Here is an 18,237-nt window from a genome sequence, read left to right as displayed (position 1 = left end):
TTTCTCCAATAAAAATATGGAGATTTTTATGTCAGATTGAGAACTTCAACTGTTTTCAATTATATACTATTTTTGAAAAAAACAGAACTGCTTTCACAGGATTATACTGTATTCTAAATAAGACGCAGTAAACAGAAAATGCTCTGAAATAACAAACTCTCTAATGAGGGATCTTGGATTTCAATGCTCTTATTCAATTGCAATTCAATTGAGGAAAATTTGTTTTAAGATATAAAAATCTCACAAGAAAGCAGATGGTAGTTTTGTGAAAGTTTTTGTTAATGATTCAGAGGTGATCAGGATAAATGAATTCAGGAAGCAGAGAGAAAGAAAAGTAAAGAAAGATGACATAATTACTGGGGAAAAGGCCATTTAGTAAACTTGAAGACTATCTGCATAGTTGATTTAGCAGTCAGATCACGTTTTAAAATTGTAATGTGTCAGCAATTTCCAGACTTGGAAACTCCTGCAGGGCCTAAAGCAAAGAGTGAACCTGGTTTCCTGGTCTCTTCAAGGGGGGAGAAGGGGAAAGGAAAGAGGGAGCAGAGAGGGAGGGAAGGAGGGTGGAAGGGAGAGAGACTATGAATTGACAGACATTGCAAACACCCAGCAAATGGCTACAATGAAATACTGTTTCTCCGTTGTATTCACACACACCCCCGCCCTCCAGCTCAGGGCCTGAGCATGTCTTCACTTAGCCCCAAGGCTGGCTGAGGACAGCTCTCTACAGGGTAGGTCCTTGTGCTGCATAAAGTAGGGGTTTGAAATCTTAGGTCTACCCAGTTAGGACACCAGTTCTCTAGTCTTCTGGGATTTTTCAAAGATTAAATGAGATGGGGACAGGACAGCCTATCGGGAAGCTGCGTATTAACATCTACAGAACTTAGGTCCTTTTCTGCTCACATCTGAAGCTTATCTTTTAACTTCAGCTCAATTCTGTTTTCCACATAATCACTTTCTTTTCATTTGGATCTTGATCTCACCCCTCCGGCCCTCACCTCCACTGCCCCAAAACTCCTATATTGAAGGCTTGGTTCCCCCGGTGACAGTTCTGTTGGGAGATGGAAACAAGGAGTTGAGGCCCAACTAAATCTTTCCTCCTGCTAACTCCCTCTCGGGAATTTTATCAGCGTGACAGAAAGCTTACTAATAGACACCTGAATTTGCATTTAGAAAGCTCTTGACTTTATTGTTGGGCCAGTATTTCTCAGTATGTGATCCCTAACCACCAATTTACAGATTATCCAGGCTGTTTTTTAAATTCAGATGGCCAGCCAGGCATTCGTGGAGCACGCCTTTAATCCCAGCACTCCGGAGGCAGAGGCAGGAGGATCTCTGTGAGTTCGAGGCCAGCCTGGTCTACAAAGCACGTTCCAGGACAGCCTCCAAAGCTACACAGAGAAACCCTATCTCAAAAAACAAAAAAAATGCAGATGGCCATCCCCCATTCTTGGTCTGATAGCAGAGGAATGGGGGAGACTAGGGAAGCTCTTTCTTTAAGGATTTTTAATACTTTTTTATTGAAGGTATATGTGTGTGTGCCTGCTTGTCTGTATGTGTGCCACGTACATGCCGGTACCCATGGAAGCCAGAAGACTTCCTGGAAGTGGAGTTGCAGCCAGCTGTGAGCTGCCACGTGGGTGCTGGGAATTGAACCTGGATCCTCTGGAAGAGCAATGTATGCTTTTAACTGCTGAGCCATCTCTCCAGCTCCTCCATGTGATTCTTTACATACTTGAATCTTACACACTTAAGTATAAAAATGGATCAATGACCTCAACGCTTTTGAGGGATGTCCTTAAAGAGGAAGCTGAGTGTCGGGGTTCAGAGGCTCAAATTCTACAGCATTCTGGAGCTAAGACTTCAGCTCTTCTACTCAACAGGTGTTCCCAGAGAGCAGCAGTACCTGGGAGGCTGTCAGAGCTGCAGCTTCTTGGGGCCCACCCCATGTGAACAGAATCAGATACCCCAGTGGGGAGTCCCGGCCATCTGTATGTCCACAAGTCTTCCTGGTGATTGTGATACAGGTTCCAGTGTGAGAAGTCCTGCCACTTACCAACTGAAGGAACTTGCGCAGTTTGCAAGCTCTCTAAGCCTTCTTTTCTTTTCCTTATGTGCCAAATACTGAAAGTACTGACCATATTGAGTTGTGAGAGGAAAATGGCCAGAGATGCATAAAGACCTTAGCACCTTGTACAAGTTTAATAAATGCCTACTACAGGGCTAGAGAAATGACTCAGAGGTTAATAGCACTGGCTTCTCTTCCAGAGGTCCTGAGTTCAATTCCCAGCAGCCACATGGTGGCTCACAACCATCTGTAATAAGATCTGGTGCCCCGTTCTGGCCTGCAAGGATACACTCGGGCAGAATACTGTATACATAATAAAATAAATAAATCTTTTTTTTACCATTTATTTCTTTTTTTTTAATTGATGATTTACATTATTTTTTTATTTTAATTTTAAATAGCTTGTTTTACATGTCAATCCCAGTTCCCTCTCCCTCCCCTCCTCCCGCACTCCCCTTCCACCCTCCCTCCCACCCTATTGCCAAATCCTTCCACATAGGGGATGTCTAGAGTCTATCATTTTACTCTTGGTAGGGTCAAGGCACTCCCCTAAGAGTCCAGGCTGAGAGAGCATCTCTCTTTGTGCTATAGGCACATGAAGACAGATTGTATACCAGGGATAGACACTGATCCACAGCTCAGAGCCCAATAAATCTTTATAAATAAATAAATTCCTACTACTGTCAGGTAATAAACTGCCCCTGCCCCATGCATTCCTTTAAGCTTGGGTTGGTTTCACAGTGGCAGTAGGAGCTCACTCTGTGATGGCTTCCTATGTCTCAAAGCTTAACCCACTCGAGTCTTATTTTGCACTCCATCCTAACCAATTACTCACAGACAACTGTCAGTCTCTGTGCTTTCCTGCACTGCTCCTATTCTACCCTCCCAGAAGTTATTATGTTCTGTAGACATGGTCCAAAACATCTCCCAAAAGAACCAGCTAGGTTCTGCTCCCTCCCTGAAGTCTTGCCTGACCTCTCCAGGCCATATGAATGTGCCATTCTCTGAACTGCCACTTATCATCAGTGTTGTACATCCAAACACGTGCCTGTGGCTTTTCCCTCATGTCTAGCTGTCTAGTCTCTTTAATTATTGTGAAAGCCCTTGGGAAGCAGAAATGGCCCTTTATAGTTCCTTTTACATACCTTTCCCACTGGTCTTCTTATAATTGGCTAAAGGAATGAATAGAGGAATACACTTCTGGAACAGAACCCAATCTTTTTTAGGGCCCACTTAAAACATAAAAATGAAGGCATTTCAGAATAGTTACAATTATAGTGGCTTAGTTCTTCAACACCTTGAAAAATGTACTTTTAACAGAATCCACCTGTCACAAAAACCACACAGAGCAAGATATTGCTCCTGTTTTGCAAATGAGAAGATGAATCCAGATCTTTTTTCATGAATTGCTAGAGTCTGTAGAACTCATAAACGCCATGGCTGGGGCTTAAGCACCTATATTCTCCTCCATTCTTGCCTTGGCTACTTTGATTGTAGTCATTACTACTGTTTTGATTTTTTGCTTTGATTTTTTTATAGGGTCTCACTCAACAGCCCAGGCTGTTCTGGAATACTCCCGATGTAACCCATGCTGGCCTCAAATTCATAGTAGTTCTCCTGCTTCAGCCTTCTCAGTGCTGAGATTACAGTTACAAGCTACCATACCCATAGTTCTCAACATTAATGCTCACCATTCTTGCGCTGTGCTATAATCACAAAATTCCACTCTAAAAGTGAGCCTTGCTCATGTAATGCTTTGTGATACTCCAAGTGTCAAGACAAAGTCCATTTGAGAAATGAGAACAGCAGCCTTACCTGGTGTTCCTAAGCGGGCCTGAGCAATGGTCAGTTTTTCATGAGGTGCTTGGCACTGGCAGCTGGATTCATCTGCAAATGGAGCTGGTGCAGTCAGGGTCTAGAAGGGAAGACAGAGAAGGGAAATGAACACATTCTGATGAACATTTCTTCAGCACCGTGAACCTTCCTTGAAGTTTCCTGTTTGGTAGGTAAGTACGACTAAGAATAATATAGCAGGCCTTGACGGATCACACCTGTATCCCAGTGTTCAACTCAAGAAGCCAAGTCGGGGGGGGGGGGCTCACAGAGTGTCTCAGGCCAGCGTGAGCTATGGAGTGAGTTCCTCAGTGTTCCACACTGATTCAGGCCTCAAAGAGTGAGACCCGAGGGGATAGGGAGGAAGTAGAAAATATCTGCTGGGCCTGCCAGAGCAACAGTGTACTCCTGGAAACAAAGCGTGGTCACAGTCCCTTCCCCCTCCCCTTTAACTGATGCATCAGGAATATTAAGAGCGAGCCAGGCATGGTGGCTCACACTCATAATCCCAACACTCAGGCAGGATGATGGAAAGTTCAAGGCCAACCTGAGCTATAGAGTAAGACCGTGTCTTAAAAAAGAAGAAAGAGCAGCTGCACAGTGCAGGCCATATGCCAGGTGCTAGGTGAACTGCTTTGGAGCTGTCATCTCTTTCTGGCTTCCCAACACGCTATGCTGCACACATATTCCTATCCTTCCACAGGATGCCATCATCCTATGCCTATTTCACAGAAAAGGCAACCGACGCTCAGTAGGATTAAGAAATATGCTAAGTCATGCCCTTGGAAAATCATAATGCCCAGCTTTGAACATTTCCCAACCAACAAGGGCAGTCTTCAGATATTTAGACTCACCCACACCCGGGACACTCGGCTGAAAGGAACCTCATATTCGGAATCGTGGCACGACATCTCCTGTAATACACACACACACACACACACACACACACACACACACACCAGCCTGACCAATCACAAATACTGACGTCTCTTCAGTGCAAAGGCCAAGGCTGGTGTCTGCACCCGGAGAGAGCCTAAAAGCACAGTAATTCTGGCGGGCTGCAGATAACTGCTCCTGTGGTAGCTTCCCCAGCTACCAATGGCTAGAGGCCCCGCCCCAGGCAGCTTGGGCTGCCGCTCTGGGGAATGCTGTGAGAAAGATGTAGTCAATTGGAAGCCTGCCCAGGAAGTGGCCCTGCATTTTTTAGTCAGCCTCTTAAAATGAAAACCTCACTCTCTCCAGACAGAGGAAGACAAAGCGGGTGGTGTTTTTATAAACAGGGCAATCCAGAGTTGTCCATTTGCAGTCTTTGAGCTATGTCATTACCACAGCCACCACCGCATTATCCCCGGTTGTTGTTGTTTTAAAGCTAAGGTTCACTAGTCACTGTAAACATTACTCACAGTGCTGCATGAATTGCTTATTAGAGATGGAGACAGATGCTATTCCTTAACTTGGGAAGATTTAACCGAGGAAGGATCTTCACGTCTGAACAGGGGATGTGATTTACTTCTGCCATTCATTTATTCATATCTCTTCAGTCACTCATTCATTCACTCAAATATGTGTCAAGTGCCATCTATACTAAAATCTGAGGCTAGATGTAGAGATAAGACTAGCCCAGTCCTTGGCTTTTTAAATCTTCTTTTTAAAGACAGGGGCTAGTTGTATAACCCAAACCAAGTTGAACCCAGACTCATCATGCCTCATCTTCCCAGGTACAGGGCTAGCAGACATGTACCCTCTTGATGAGACCATGTTCTCCAAGACACCGTGTTCTCTACAATGATGGATAATGTAGTTGTCCATACAAATAAGAGGACTTATAAGTGCATTTTGACAACACAATCCAAATTAGTAGTGGTTACAAATGAGAGTGCCTTTATGTGTGTGTGCTTGTGCCCATGCACATGTCTGTGTGTGAATAAACCACATGCATGTGGGTACCCAAAGAAGCCAGAAGAGGGCAGCCAATCCCCTGAACTGGACTTACAGGTGGTTGTGAGCCATCTGACAAGGGTACTGCAAACCAAACCTAGGCCTCCTGGGAGAGCAGCCAGTGCTCTTAACTGCCAGGCCATCTCTCCAGACCCACAGGGGAATATCTTCTATTAAGAAATCATTACCTATTTCTGTTTTGTTATTTTTTAAGATTTATTTATTATGTATACAGCAGTCTGTCTGCATATACGCCTGCAGGCCAGAAGGGGGCGCCAGATCTCATTACGGATGGTTGTGAACCACCATGTGGTTGCTGGGAATTGAACAGCCAGTGTTTTTAACCTCATCTCTCCAGCCCCCTGTTTTGTTGTTGTTATTGTGGGGATTTTTAAAGATAGAGTCTTACTATCATGCTAGCCTAGGTTAGCTATAGCTTGCTATATAGCCCAGGCTAACCTGGAACTCATAAACTTCTTGCTTCAGTCTTCAAATGTTTGGATTAGATATGTGTGCCACCACACCTAGCTGTTTCATTGTGTGTGTATATATGAACAGTGACTCTTTAGCAAATGATCTAAAATAAATAACTTTAGAAATATTTTATGTACTAGTCGCAAAACTTATCAGACAAACTGTTGTCATTTCATAAGGAAGGTGGCATTTAAAACAGAGAGAACATTTTTAAAATAGTAATATTTACTGAAAGTTGAAGATAGAGTTTATGCGTACTGTGCACCTTGCTGTTGATTCTCATGACCCGGAAGTAGGGAAATGAGAAAACTGAAGAGATGGAAGACAGACAGAACCCCGAAGTGCATGAGAGTGCTTGTGTGTGAGCCCCTGTAACAGCTGTTGTCATGGAAAGGGTTAATTTCTGTAATATACAAGACAACTATGCTTGGATCGGGGACAATGTAAAAATAAACAAGTGACAGCCCTGCCTTCCAGCAGATTTCAGAGTGACACAGAATAGCTTTTGGGTTGAGGATTAAACACTATATTGGAGTAATGAGATGGCTCAGTGGGTAAAGGTGCTTTCCATGCAAGCCTGGAAACCCGAGTTCAATTCCCAGGTAGACAGAAAGAATTGACTCCACAAAGTTGTTTCCTGACCTCTACAAGTATGACCTCTGTACCCACAAATTACTACTACTAATAATAATAAATTTTAAATTAAAATAATTAAATTCTATATTAACCAAGTCTTAGGGGTGGCCTGGCAAATACCAACTACCTCTTGTGACTTGAAGTAATATTTTTTTCAGTGTGAACACTGTAGATTACAATTAAAAAGAAATACCTTTTCAGGAGCAGAACAAATCACTTGACTACTAAGGAATCTATGCTCATTGGGTTCTGTTTTTTCCACATATAAGCAATGGACCAACCTCAGAAAAATAGGGAATGAGATACCTGGAATCTTCTAGGAGGAGAGAGGATGGGGCCAACCTGGCCTTTGAACTATCTAGATATCTATAAGGAATCAAAGTCCCAACCTAGTCCTCAATATTTAGCAAAGCCAAAATGTTTACTCGTATCCTCTGATGTATTCCAGACATAGGCATTTTGTAAGACACAAAAATGGGACCCAATAACACAGTAAAACAACTAAATCCTTGATTGTACACATAGTGATATATATATACATATGTATATATATATAGAGAGAGAGAATGTCAAATATATTTGCTCATTTAGTTTGTGCAACAACTCTGCAAAATAGGTACAATTCCCAGTGAACTATACAGAACCTGTCTTCAACAGTGATGTCAACTGATGACAAGAAGCCACAGCAGTGGTAGATCTTTTAGACTCAGTTGCCTTTGGGGCTCCCTCTGAACTGAGGAAATACTCAAGATTATTAGACAGGACGAAGAGACCTCAGAAACAAAACTGAAACGCCTGATACCCAGGAAGGGCAAACCCAAACCATTAACTGATACCCAGGAAGGACAAACCCAAACCATTAACTGAAGAAGTAGTAAAAGCATGGGCCTATATTTTTACCCCAACTCCGAGAAGCATGTGTCAGATGTCTCACATGTAGTCACTGCAAGCCTCAGCTTGGACTGGCTCTAAGGCACCCAGATCATATTTTCTAGTGTTTATTGGCACAAACTACACAGTTAAGTGATGTTAGATTCTGCAAGGTAGGTAAATAAAGGAACAAATAAGAAAGGCAGCAAAGACAAGTGACTCTGGTCAGCAACCCACCAAAGCGAAGAGTGGTCCTTTTAGAACAACAGAAGATAGTAGTTCAAAAGGCATTCAGAATTTCCAGTCACTTCATATTTGTAACCAATGTCACTTGCTTTTCAACACCCAAATCATAGAAACTGAGTAACTAGAACAGTGGGGGTCATCAGAACCATACACCATACCTCTCTGGAGAACCATAGGCCAAATTGAAAGTTGGAGAAGCACGGGAGACTGTTGTTCAGCATGAGTGAGGACTTTCAATAAATAAGAAGCCCTGGCCCAGGGCCCTGAGCCTCACATGTGCAAGGGCCTTGCAAGACTAAGGAGCTGGTGCTAGGCCACAGTAAAAGTTCTTCTTGCTCAACTTAAGATCTCAGAACACCCAAACATTACTTGTGAAAATGTTTCCCATTTGTTGCATGTGCTTCAGTTATGGAAACTGTACCACAGTGCCATAAGAAAGCCATAGTCCCAAAAACCTCCATAAAGGAAAGGATAGTCTTTATTGAACATTGCTTTTGTAGAATCTCTTTGACTGAGACTTGTCAAACATTTACCTGAAACAAAAGCTGTGGGGTATACAGGCACAGAAGGGAAGAAGGGAAGAGAGTACTCAAGGACATGAGGCTCGTGAGTTCCCAGCCAGATTAGGTCAAATAGGAGTTCAAGGGCAGCTAGGGCTACAATCAAGACTTTTGCAAGACATGTATAAATGCACGTGTGTGCACATGTACACACACATAATGACACACACATATACACACGCATGCACGGGCATACAGAAAGAGCTATTATGTACTATGTAAAGTATGTGATACAGTTATTACTCAAGTGCAAAAAAGTACACATAGTACTGTACTCATGCACTGTACATCACTGGCTGACAACTGCTGAACTGATTAGATTGAGAAACAAAAATGAGAATTTAAAAATTACATCATAAAAATTCTGTTTTCTCATATCTAAACATAATTTAAAATCCAGATTTAATTTAGGGTCACAACAGTTTGGCCTTTTTGAAGATAAAATAGAAGGAAAAACAAAGCATCTAACAGTTGAACATAGGTCTGGCATACACAAGTCACTAGATTCATGAATTGAGTCATTGATTATGTAAAATCCCACATCAGGTAGCTGATATGAAAGCCTTACCAGCAGGATTCCATGGACTGGAGGCTAATGAGGCCCAGAATATGGCTCAACACCAAGAAGTATCCATTTTCTCATTTTGTTATAGTGTGTACATATTAAGAAGTAATATACCAACAAGGAATCATTCCTAAGAATTTCACTGAATGCAAAATGAAAATCCCTAAAATATATATAGTGTATTAAATGGTGATTTACATGCTATGTAAAAATTAAGGAAAGCTCAAGAGTAAACGAGATAGAAAGAAAATTTAAAGGTCTGTAATTTCAGTGTCGGGTGTTGGTGGCGCACGCCTTTAATCCCAGCACTAGGGAGGCAGAGGCAGGCAGATCTCTGTGAGTGTGAGGCCAGCCTGGTCTACAGAGCGAGTTCCAGGACAGCCTCCAAAACAATACAGAGAAACCCTGTCTCGAAAAAACAAACAAACAAACAAAAACAAACAAACAAACAAAAAGGTCTGCAATTTCAGCTACTCAGGAGACTGAAGTTCAAGACCTGCCTGGGCTACAGAGTGACTTCAAGGCTAGCCTGGGCCATTTAGTGGGACCTTGTCTCCAAACAAATGTAAGAAGAGGCTTGGGATGTACCTCAATGGTAGTGTTGGCCTAGGGTGGGCAAGAGCGTAGTTTCAATTCCCGGTAGAAGAGGAGAAAGAAGCGGGAAGCAAGCAAACAAGCATGTTCTAATCTTTTTGTTTAAGTACGTGGTGGAGGAGCTGTGGGTGTGGGTATCTTTATGTATGTGTGCTGTATATGTGTAGGTGTGGGTAGGTGTGTGTGTGTATCTGGAGGCCAGAGGAGGATGTCGGGTGTCCTCCAGCACTCTCTGTCTTTTTTTCTTTTAGACAGGGTCTCTCGCTGAACCTGGAGCTAAGCTGGCAGCTAGTAATAATCCTCCTGTTTCTCCCCACTGTGACACTGGGCTCTATGCATGCATGTGACTACATCTTTTTTTTTTAAAACACGGGTGCTGGTATCAAAACTCAAGTTCTCATGCTTGTCCAGCAAGCACCCTTTCTCAATGAGTCATTTGTCTAGTTTTTGGTTTTGGTTCTCTTTTTGAGACAAGGTCTTATGTACCTCAGGCTGGCCTTGAACTCACTATTTATCTGGTGACTGCCTGAATTCTTGATTCTCTTTCCTTAGCTTCTCCTATGCTGGGATTACAGGCATGCAGCACCACACCTAGCTTTGACTGTGCTTTTACAGGACTTTAGTGGGTGTGTTGAGAAAAAATACTAAGAAATGTAAGGTAGAAACAAAACCACTGCTGTAGACGTAATAAGAAATCAGATTTTACATAGACTTTGGATAAAAAAAATTTGGAATTAAATAGATACAAAGTATGAAAAATAAGGAGCTAGAATAATTCCAAAGTAACTAGGCAGAAGAGCTGGACCACCTGGGTTACCATTCTTTGGATGGCAAAGGTACTAGAAGGGGAAATCTGTGGTAGGACAGATGTGAAGATTTGGCGTTCTGTTCTGCTTCACTCTGACATTCGTGTTAGATCTCTAAGTAGGGAGGTCAGGTCTGTGTGTACAATTCTGAAGTTTGGGACAGAAGACTAAGTTGGCAATAGGAGTCTGGAAGATGAATGAATATAAGTGATATCTAAAGCAATTGAAATAAATTTACATTATAACATCTAAAAGCATGAATGCAGGTAGAAGAAGGGTCCAAGTTGGCAGATTAGGAGACACTAAATTTGTGGCCAATCTTTCCCTACCTATATGGAAACTCCAAGGAAACAAGGGCTTGTTGTTAGCTCTACTTCCCTGCAGTACCTGACATAGAGCAGGTCCTGAAGAAATACTTGTTGAATGGTAACTAGAAAAGGTGATTACTGATAAAGACAGAAACAGGCATTAAACTCAGGAACAAAGTGTGCATAGTATCATCGCAGTATATATTTTAGAAAACTAGGGAAAGTTAAGAGAAGCAAACAAGTCTCCCGCAATTCTGTTCTCCAGAGTGAACTAACTGTTACTAATACTCTTGAGGTCTAGTTCTGGCCTTTCTGGGTTGCCATGTACGCACAGTAATAACTTAAGAATTTCACTGCATAAGCCCTTTTTCTCACCCCACACATCATGACTATTTTATCATATCATTTAAATAGTTTTCAACCTCACTAATTTGGAATGCGATAAAATATCACACTGAATAGGAAAATCATACGTAGAGCCTGAGAGATGGCTTGGTGTTTAAAACTGCATATTGCTCTTGCAGAGGACCCAAGTTCAGTTGCTAGCGCCCACATCAGGCAATACACAACAGCCTGTAGCTCCAGCTGCAGGGAATTGGATACCCTCTTCTGGATTCTAGGGACACCTGTGCACACACATGCACGCACGCACACACACACACATATACATAATTAAAAATCAAATAAATCCTTGAAAAAGAAAAATCATAAATAGTTCCCTATTGTTAAGGGTTAATTTAAAATTGCTTTCTTAATTTAAGTAACATTCTAAACATAATTGTAAATCTCTGATTATTTTCTTAGGATAGATGCCTAGGAGCTAAATTACTTAGATCAGGGGTGTAAACATTTTAAACATAAACATTTGAAGAATGTTTTAACATATATTGGTAAATTGCCTTCTACAAAAGCTGAATCATTTACACTCACATTACAATATATAAAAAAATGCCATCTCACTGGCATTAAGCATTATCTTTGTCAATTTTATAGACCAAATAATGGCATCATGCTGTTTCAATTTGCATTATTTTGATTACAAGAAAGATTGAACATTTTCAAATGTTTATTAGCCTTTTGTATTTTCTTCTGAGAATACCGTCCTTTGCCCACTTTTCTGTTGTTGGGAATAAGTAGGTTGAAGCTGTTTAAAAGCAAAACAATACAGCACAGTTAAAAAGTTACCTGAAATATCTTTTGAAAATGCATTTGCAACTTTATTTAAATTTGCCTTGTAAGAACTCCATTAAGAAAAAAAATGCACACAACTACTTCATTGCAGTCATCTGGACGTGTGAGGGCTGTTGTAGCTCTAAACACGCAGTGACTGTGCATTTATACCACCACTACCCAAGGAGCTGTTGGCAATTAATAGCTTCTGGGAGATGGGGGTCGGTTTTCTTCAGGGATGCAACACCTGAGAGCCTGATCATGCTCCAGCAAATGGTCCCACACTTGTGTCCATACAGGCAGTACTAACTGGACTCCGTGGGCTTAAAACTTTAAAAAAGCACATGAAGTTTAGAGGGAAACATGCTGAAGGGGATATGGGAGGCACTAGAAAAGAGGGAATGACTAACAGGGGTGGGTTTGATAGTTTAGTTTATAAAAACATAACAATTAGGTCAGTTGTGTGTGATGGTGTGTGCCTTTAATCCCAGTTTGAGAGGCAGAAGCAGGTGTACATCTGTGATTTTGATGCCATCCTGGGTTACATAGAGAGGTCCAGGACAGCTAAGGATACAGAGTAAGACCCTGTCCCGAAAACAAAAAACACAAATTAAAAAGAAAACAAAGTGAATGTCTAAGCACCTGCATCTGAGTTGGACTATTAATCACTGGCCTCTGGAGAAGCTGTATTAAGCCCTGGGATGTGGGCTTTCTAAAAACAATGCCACCCATAAACTGCAAGCCCCTCCTATGTGCTCCCTTTGGAACACACAACAGTGACTTTCAAATAGCATGAAGAAGCCTAGAAGTAAACCCGAAATCACATTTTACTGATTATAAAATGTCTGTTTCCATCCGTCACATTTTAATGGGTTCAAGATTAAGAGGTGTCTCCCAATAAATCTTGCTTTATAATCAGTGTTGGCTGTTGTTTCCCATGTCCCAGCTCTAAAATGCAAGTGCAGCTTACAGTTAACAGACCTCCTATGCCTGGCATTGATAGGCATTGCTACTAAGAAAAGAATCTTTACCTGGAGGCAAGAAATTCCTTATTCTAAGTTATGCTTTCTTAGGCAGTTGAGCTTTGAGGAGCTAATGATGAGCATCAGTCACATATTATATTCTTATCCCACTTCCTGCCCTTAAAATCTTCAAGTGGCTTAAAAGGAGTAAAAATTGGCAGTTTAAAACTTGCTTTATTTGGGGAAATAAGGCATATAAATAGATATATTTTTAATAGACTCTGGGTACGGGCCGGAAGCGAAGCTCAGTGACAGAATGCTTACCTGGCATGTGCTAGTCTGCGGGTGCTAGCTCTAAACATCAGAAGATAAGATCAAGAGGGAAGTAAGCACACGGGTGTGCTGGCATGCGAGCTGTAGTCGTCAGCATTTTAGAGAGGTGGACTACAAAGATGACTTTAACTCTAAGCAGTCCAGCAACAAGGAGAATAAAGGTACCAGGTAGCATCATTGTTCTTATGTTAAAGAAAAAAAGCCATCGAGAAGAGCCCAGCATTCCTGGTGGCAAGTTCTGGAAGAAATCTCCTGCACTGTACTACCTTAAAAGATATGTTGTGCAGGGCATTGGTGGAGCACGCCTTTAATCCCAGCACTTGGGAGGCAGAGGCAGGCAGATCTCTGTGAGGTCGAGGCCGGGCTGGATCGACAGCTCCAAAACAATACAGAGAAACCCTGTCTCGTAAAAACAAAAAAACAAAACAAAACAAAAAAATGATATGTTGCAACCAGGTGGTGATAGCGCACACCTTTAATCCCAGCACTCAGGAGGCAGAGGCAAGCAGATTTCTGTAAGTTTGAGGCCAGTGTGGACTATAGAGCAAGTTCCAGGACAGACTCCAAAGTGACAAAGAGAAACCTGTCTTAAAAAAGCACAACCAAAAGAAAAAAAAGATATGTTGCATGATGTCATCATAGTCCCTACAAGTTCAATAACAGCTCCTAGATAAAGAGAGTTTTGTTTTGTGGGTTTGCCTCCATAGCACTCTCTATGCAAGGAAGAGCCCCAGAACCCCACCCCCATACACACACACACACACACACACACACACACACACACACACACACAAATCTGAGAAGAGCATTTCTATAAGGGACAAAACACACAGTGTACAAATGCAGATCCCCCCTTTATAACAGCACCCAAGGGTGAGAATTGGAATGTATGGATTATTGGGTACTTATGCAAAAAGAGCTCAATGCGGTGGACCATGACTCTTGCACTTGTATTTATACTTACTTTTCACCTCAGTATTCAAGAAAGGCAGCATTACTTATACATAATTCTTTTTTTAAGATTTATTTATTTAGTATGTATACAGTATTCTGCCAGATCTCATTACAGTTGGTTGTGAGCCACCATGTGGTTGCTGGGAATTGAACTCAGGACCTCTGGAAGAGCTGCCATTGCTCTTAACCTCTGAGCCACCACCTCTCCAGCCACCTACTTATACCTAATTATAACATGTGGATTTACACTGGACTCCATTCCTGTCATGGTAAAGTATATATGGTGTCTGTGGTAGTTCGTATGTCATAGGGCCCCATAAGCTCACTGGGGGTGGAGTTATTAAAAGATGTGGCTTTGTTATAGTAGGTGTGGCTTTGTTGAAGGAACTGTGTCACTGTGGGGGTGGGCTTTGAGGTATCCTTTGCTCAAGCTTTGCTCAGTGTGACACCATTTCCTGTTGCCTGCAGGCCAAGATGTAACATCTCTTAGCTTCTTTTCCAGTACCATGTCTGCCTACATGCTGCCTTGCTTCCTGCCATGACGATAATGAACTTAGCCTCTGAACTGTAAGTAGCTCCTTCACAGCGATAGAAACCCTACCTAAGTCAGTGTTCTAAAGGGAGAGTCCTAATTGGGTGGCCTGACTAGGCTTTGATCAATGCCTTTGTAGACTGTGATATCCAATTTTAACTAGACAGATACTCACAAGAGCGGCTAGTGGCTTAAAACATTTCCTGCAATGAAGGGCTGGAGAGATGGCTCCGTGGTTAAGATTTTATACTGCTCTTGCAGAGGACCTGAATTTGTTTCCTAGCACCCACATCCAGGTAGCTCACAGCTGCATATATCTCCAGCTCCAGGAGGATCCCATGCCTCTGACCTCTGAGGGCATTCACATTCATGTGTCTATACCCCTGGACATACACATACACATTCACATAATTAGAAAAAAATAATGAGTCTTTCCAAAAACATTTCTTACAACCAAATAGGAAAGCAGCACGGTTAAACAAAAAATGGCAGACCTTGGATTAGGGATGTAGCTCAGTTGGCAGAGTACTTGCCTAGCATATACAAAGCCATGAATTTGATCCTCAGAACCACACAAAATCAGGCTTGGTGTCACAGGCCTATAATCTCAGAATTGGGGAGGTACAAGCAGGAGGATCCAAAAGTCCAAGGTCATCCTTGACTATGTAGCAAGTTGGAAGTCAATTTTGGAACCTGCTTTAAAACAAAACAAAATGAAACAAAACGAAACAAACAAACAAAAAATAATGAGCCACAGAAGAGGAAGAGGAAGAAGAAACGGAAGAAGAATGACAGAGCTGACTTTTTTACCCTGTATGAGTTCTGCGTCAGCCACATGATCAGGTAAAACCAATGACGACTTAATCTCATCTAACAAGAAGACAGCTGCAATGAAAATGATTATACAGGAGACTATTAGAAATGCCAAGACATTCCAGTTTGAGCATATATCATAACTCAAGATATCAGCTAATGGAGGCAATATAAAGCTACTGTAATTATTGTAGTACTCTAAAATGAAGCATTCATAACATGAAGACAAATGGTTCTTTTAATTTTCATGTTTCAAGTCATGGGATACTCACCCAACACTTTAAAAATAATGTGATATGTAATGATAAATATTTAGAAGTATTTTTTCAGTTTCCTGTAGCTTAAATGAGAAAAAAAAACCTCTTCTTCCTGCCACAGTAAAACAAGTAACTCTAACAGGTAGGAGGGGGAAAAAACCCGATGTCAAACGAAAATGCATTCTTTTGTCAGAAAATATGTTTAGAAGACATACAGAAAACATTGCTGAGGATTGAAAGAAACAAGCATTAGAACAAATTATGTAGTGTGGGAGGTTTGCTACGCAGTCAGATTGAATACAGCTATTTCTAACATGTTTCAGCTTGAAGTACGTGCAAGATTGGATTTTAATAATAAAAGTGTTTTTCTGAGCAGTGGACAAATATGCTCTAAAGAAGATATACTCTGCAAAATATATTATTTCTTTAGCCAAAATTAAGTTATTATTTTATGGGGAAACAATGGAATTATCAATGAGGTGATGGTGTTGTCCTTGGACTCCTGATCTCCCACCTATATGAAGAATATCATTCTGTCTTCCTTATGGGAATCTTCCTCCATTAGCCTTCAAATCTGCCTCCCAGGGTTCCATCCTGGGAGACTGTGGGGGTGAAGAAGACTAATTTAGCCAGAATTCCTGTGGAGATAGGCAGATATGGGGGAGGAGTAAATGGCCTTAACAACAGCTCTTTTGTTTTCCCCTCTAAAAACCTGGGTATCCAGGGTATCCACATCAAGTCATAGACTTTGCTATCATCCATCCCATGGCCCTCCTTCATTCTCTTTGCTTTGAGACTGGGATGTAGCTCAGTGATAGACCACACACCTAACATAAAAAGGTCAGAGTTCATTCCCCAACATTCCAAAAAATAGTACCTACTTGAATTTCTAATTTTATTACAAAAGTCTAGCTATCAAATTTGTTTTCCAGCTCTAGTTCTGAAAATTAAAAATGTTCCTTGGGCGGGCTAAATACAACATTCTTCAAACCACATCCACACACATATTGTTTCCGAATTCCCTGGGGGCTTGAGCAGGTAACTCGAGGCTCACTGGTTTGAGACATGCATGTAGTTTACAAGTTGGATAGGTCTAATTTGAAACTTCTGCTTAATTGGTTAGTATCTAGTGTTTGGGATTTTTCTTGATTTTCTTATAATGTGGGGAATGGCAGTTCTTATTTCATGAGTCTGTGACCTGTTTAAATGTGTTTAACACATATAGGGCATTCAATGCAGTGCCCAATACAGTGTGACTATGAATGGCTGTAACATTTCTCCATCACCTACAGAGAAAAATGAGTAAGATATCCAGCCTGGAACCAGTATAGAACAATTACCTTATAACTAAACAATTTAGAGCTACAATACAATTTATTATTATATGATTGTGCCTACAGTCACTATTAGGCATACTAGAGATGAAGCATAGAAACCTGTGTGTCCTAGGAATGGTCTTTCAACATCATTCATTTGGCAATAAGCTCTACACATCATTCATGATGTTTCTATTAACCTATTATTGCTGTTGTTATTTTTCTTTAATGCCCATTTAAATAACCCTCCGCGTCCTTTTACACTGATGTCAGGTTCAGCATGCATGAATTACGGAGTGGAAAACAAAAACACCAAGTCAAAGACTTTGGCTGGAGGGAGGAGATTATATGAAAATGAATCCTGCTCAATAGGTTAGCCCTGTGCGGCTCTGCACATTATTACACAGGCTTACACTACCAGGGCTCAATGCTTTATTTTCTAATCACTGTGTTTTCAAGTCTGCCCTCAAGATCATTGAGTGCTAAACTGTCTTTCCCCAAGCAGGGTCAGCTTCTCCAGCCTTCCTTATAACCCAGTTCATGCTGGGATAAAGAGGAAAGTAGGAATGTTAAAACAATAATACTATGGTCTGAGGCCAGCAACGGGTAATCAGACCCTAGCAAGGTAGACGCTGTTACCTGGGAGATTATTGGAAGAAAATAGGCCTGGCTTGCAATGCCAGGAAGGAAGGTAGTTCATTCCTACCTTCCTTCTATTCTGCTTTTCATCCTGCCCCCTGTGATCCCATGGAATAATTCTTTTTCTTTGTTTATCTCACCAAGAGTCACTGAGAAGCTTTGCTCAGGCATTAGCTAAAGGCACAGGAACTTCAAGACTATTATTTTTCCCATTGCTGGATTTTAACCCCAAGCACTGAACTTAGATGGACAGCCTCTGTTAAGAAAACTCCTCTAATTCAATGTGATACTGCCAAGGCTCCAAAAAAGCCAATGTTTGAAACTTCAGTATTATGAAACAGGTAAATTAGGAGGGTATTGTTC

The 18,237-nt window shown here is 41.4% G+C and overlaps 1 protein-coding gene across 3 annotated transcripts in view; it reads right to left on the bottom strand.

Moving 5' to 3' along the window:
• Positions 1-18,237, bottom strand: part of Pcyt1b (phosphate cytidylyltransferase 1B, choline) — a 95,273-nt gene that overhangs the window by 40,384 nt on the left and 36,652 nt on the right. For 2 of the 3 annotated variants that reach the window (XM_040744198.1, XM_040744195.1), the window contains exon 2: positions 3,884-3,983. In XM_040744198.1, the coding sequence (XP_040600132.1) occupies positions 3,884-3,983 (100 nt within the window). Of the gene's footprint in view, positions 1-3,883; positions 3,984-4,755; positions 4,894-18,237 lie in introns of those variants that run through there. The other variant, XM_040744196.1, reaches the window with a different exon arrangement.

This window comes from Mesocricetus auratus, unplaced genomic scaffold, assembly GCF_017639785.1.
Source record: "Mesocricetus auratus isolate SY011 unplaced genomic scaffold, BCM_Maur_2.0 Super-Scaffold_100003, whole genome shotgun sequence".
Lineage (NCBI taxonomy): Eukaryota > Metazoa > Chordata > Mammalia > Rodentia > Cricetidae > Mesocricetus > Mesocricetus auratus.
Note: the sequence above shows the minus strand (reverse complement) of the source record. Positions and strands in the feature narration are given on the sequence as shown.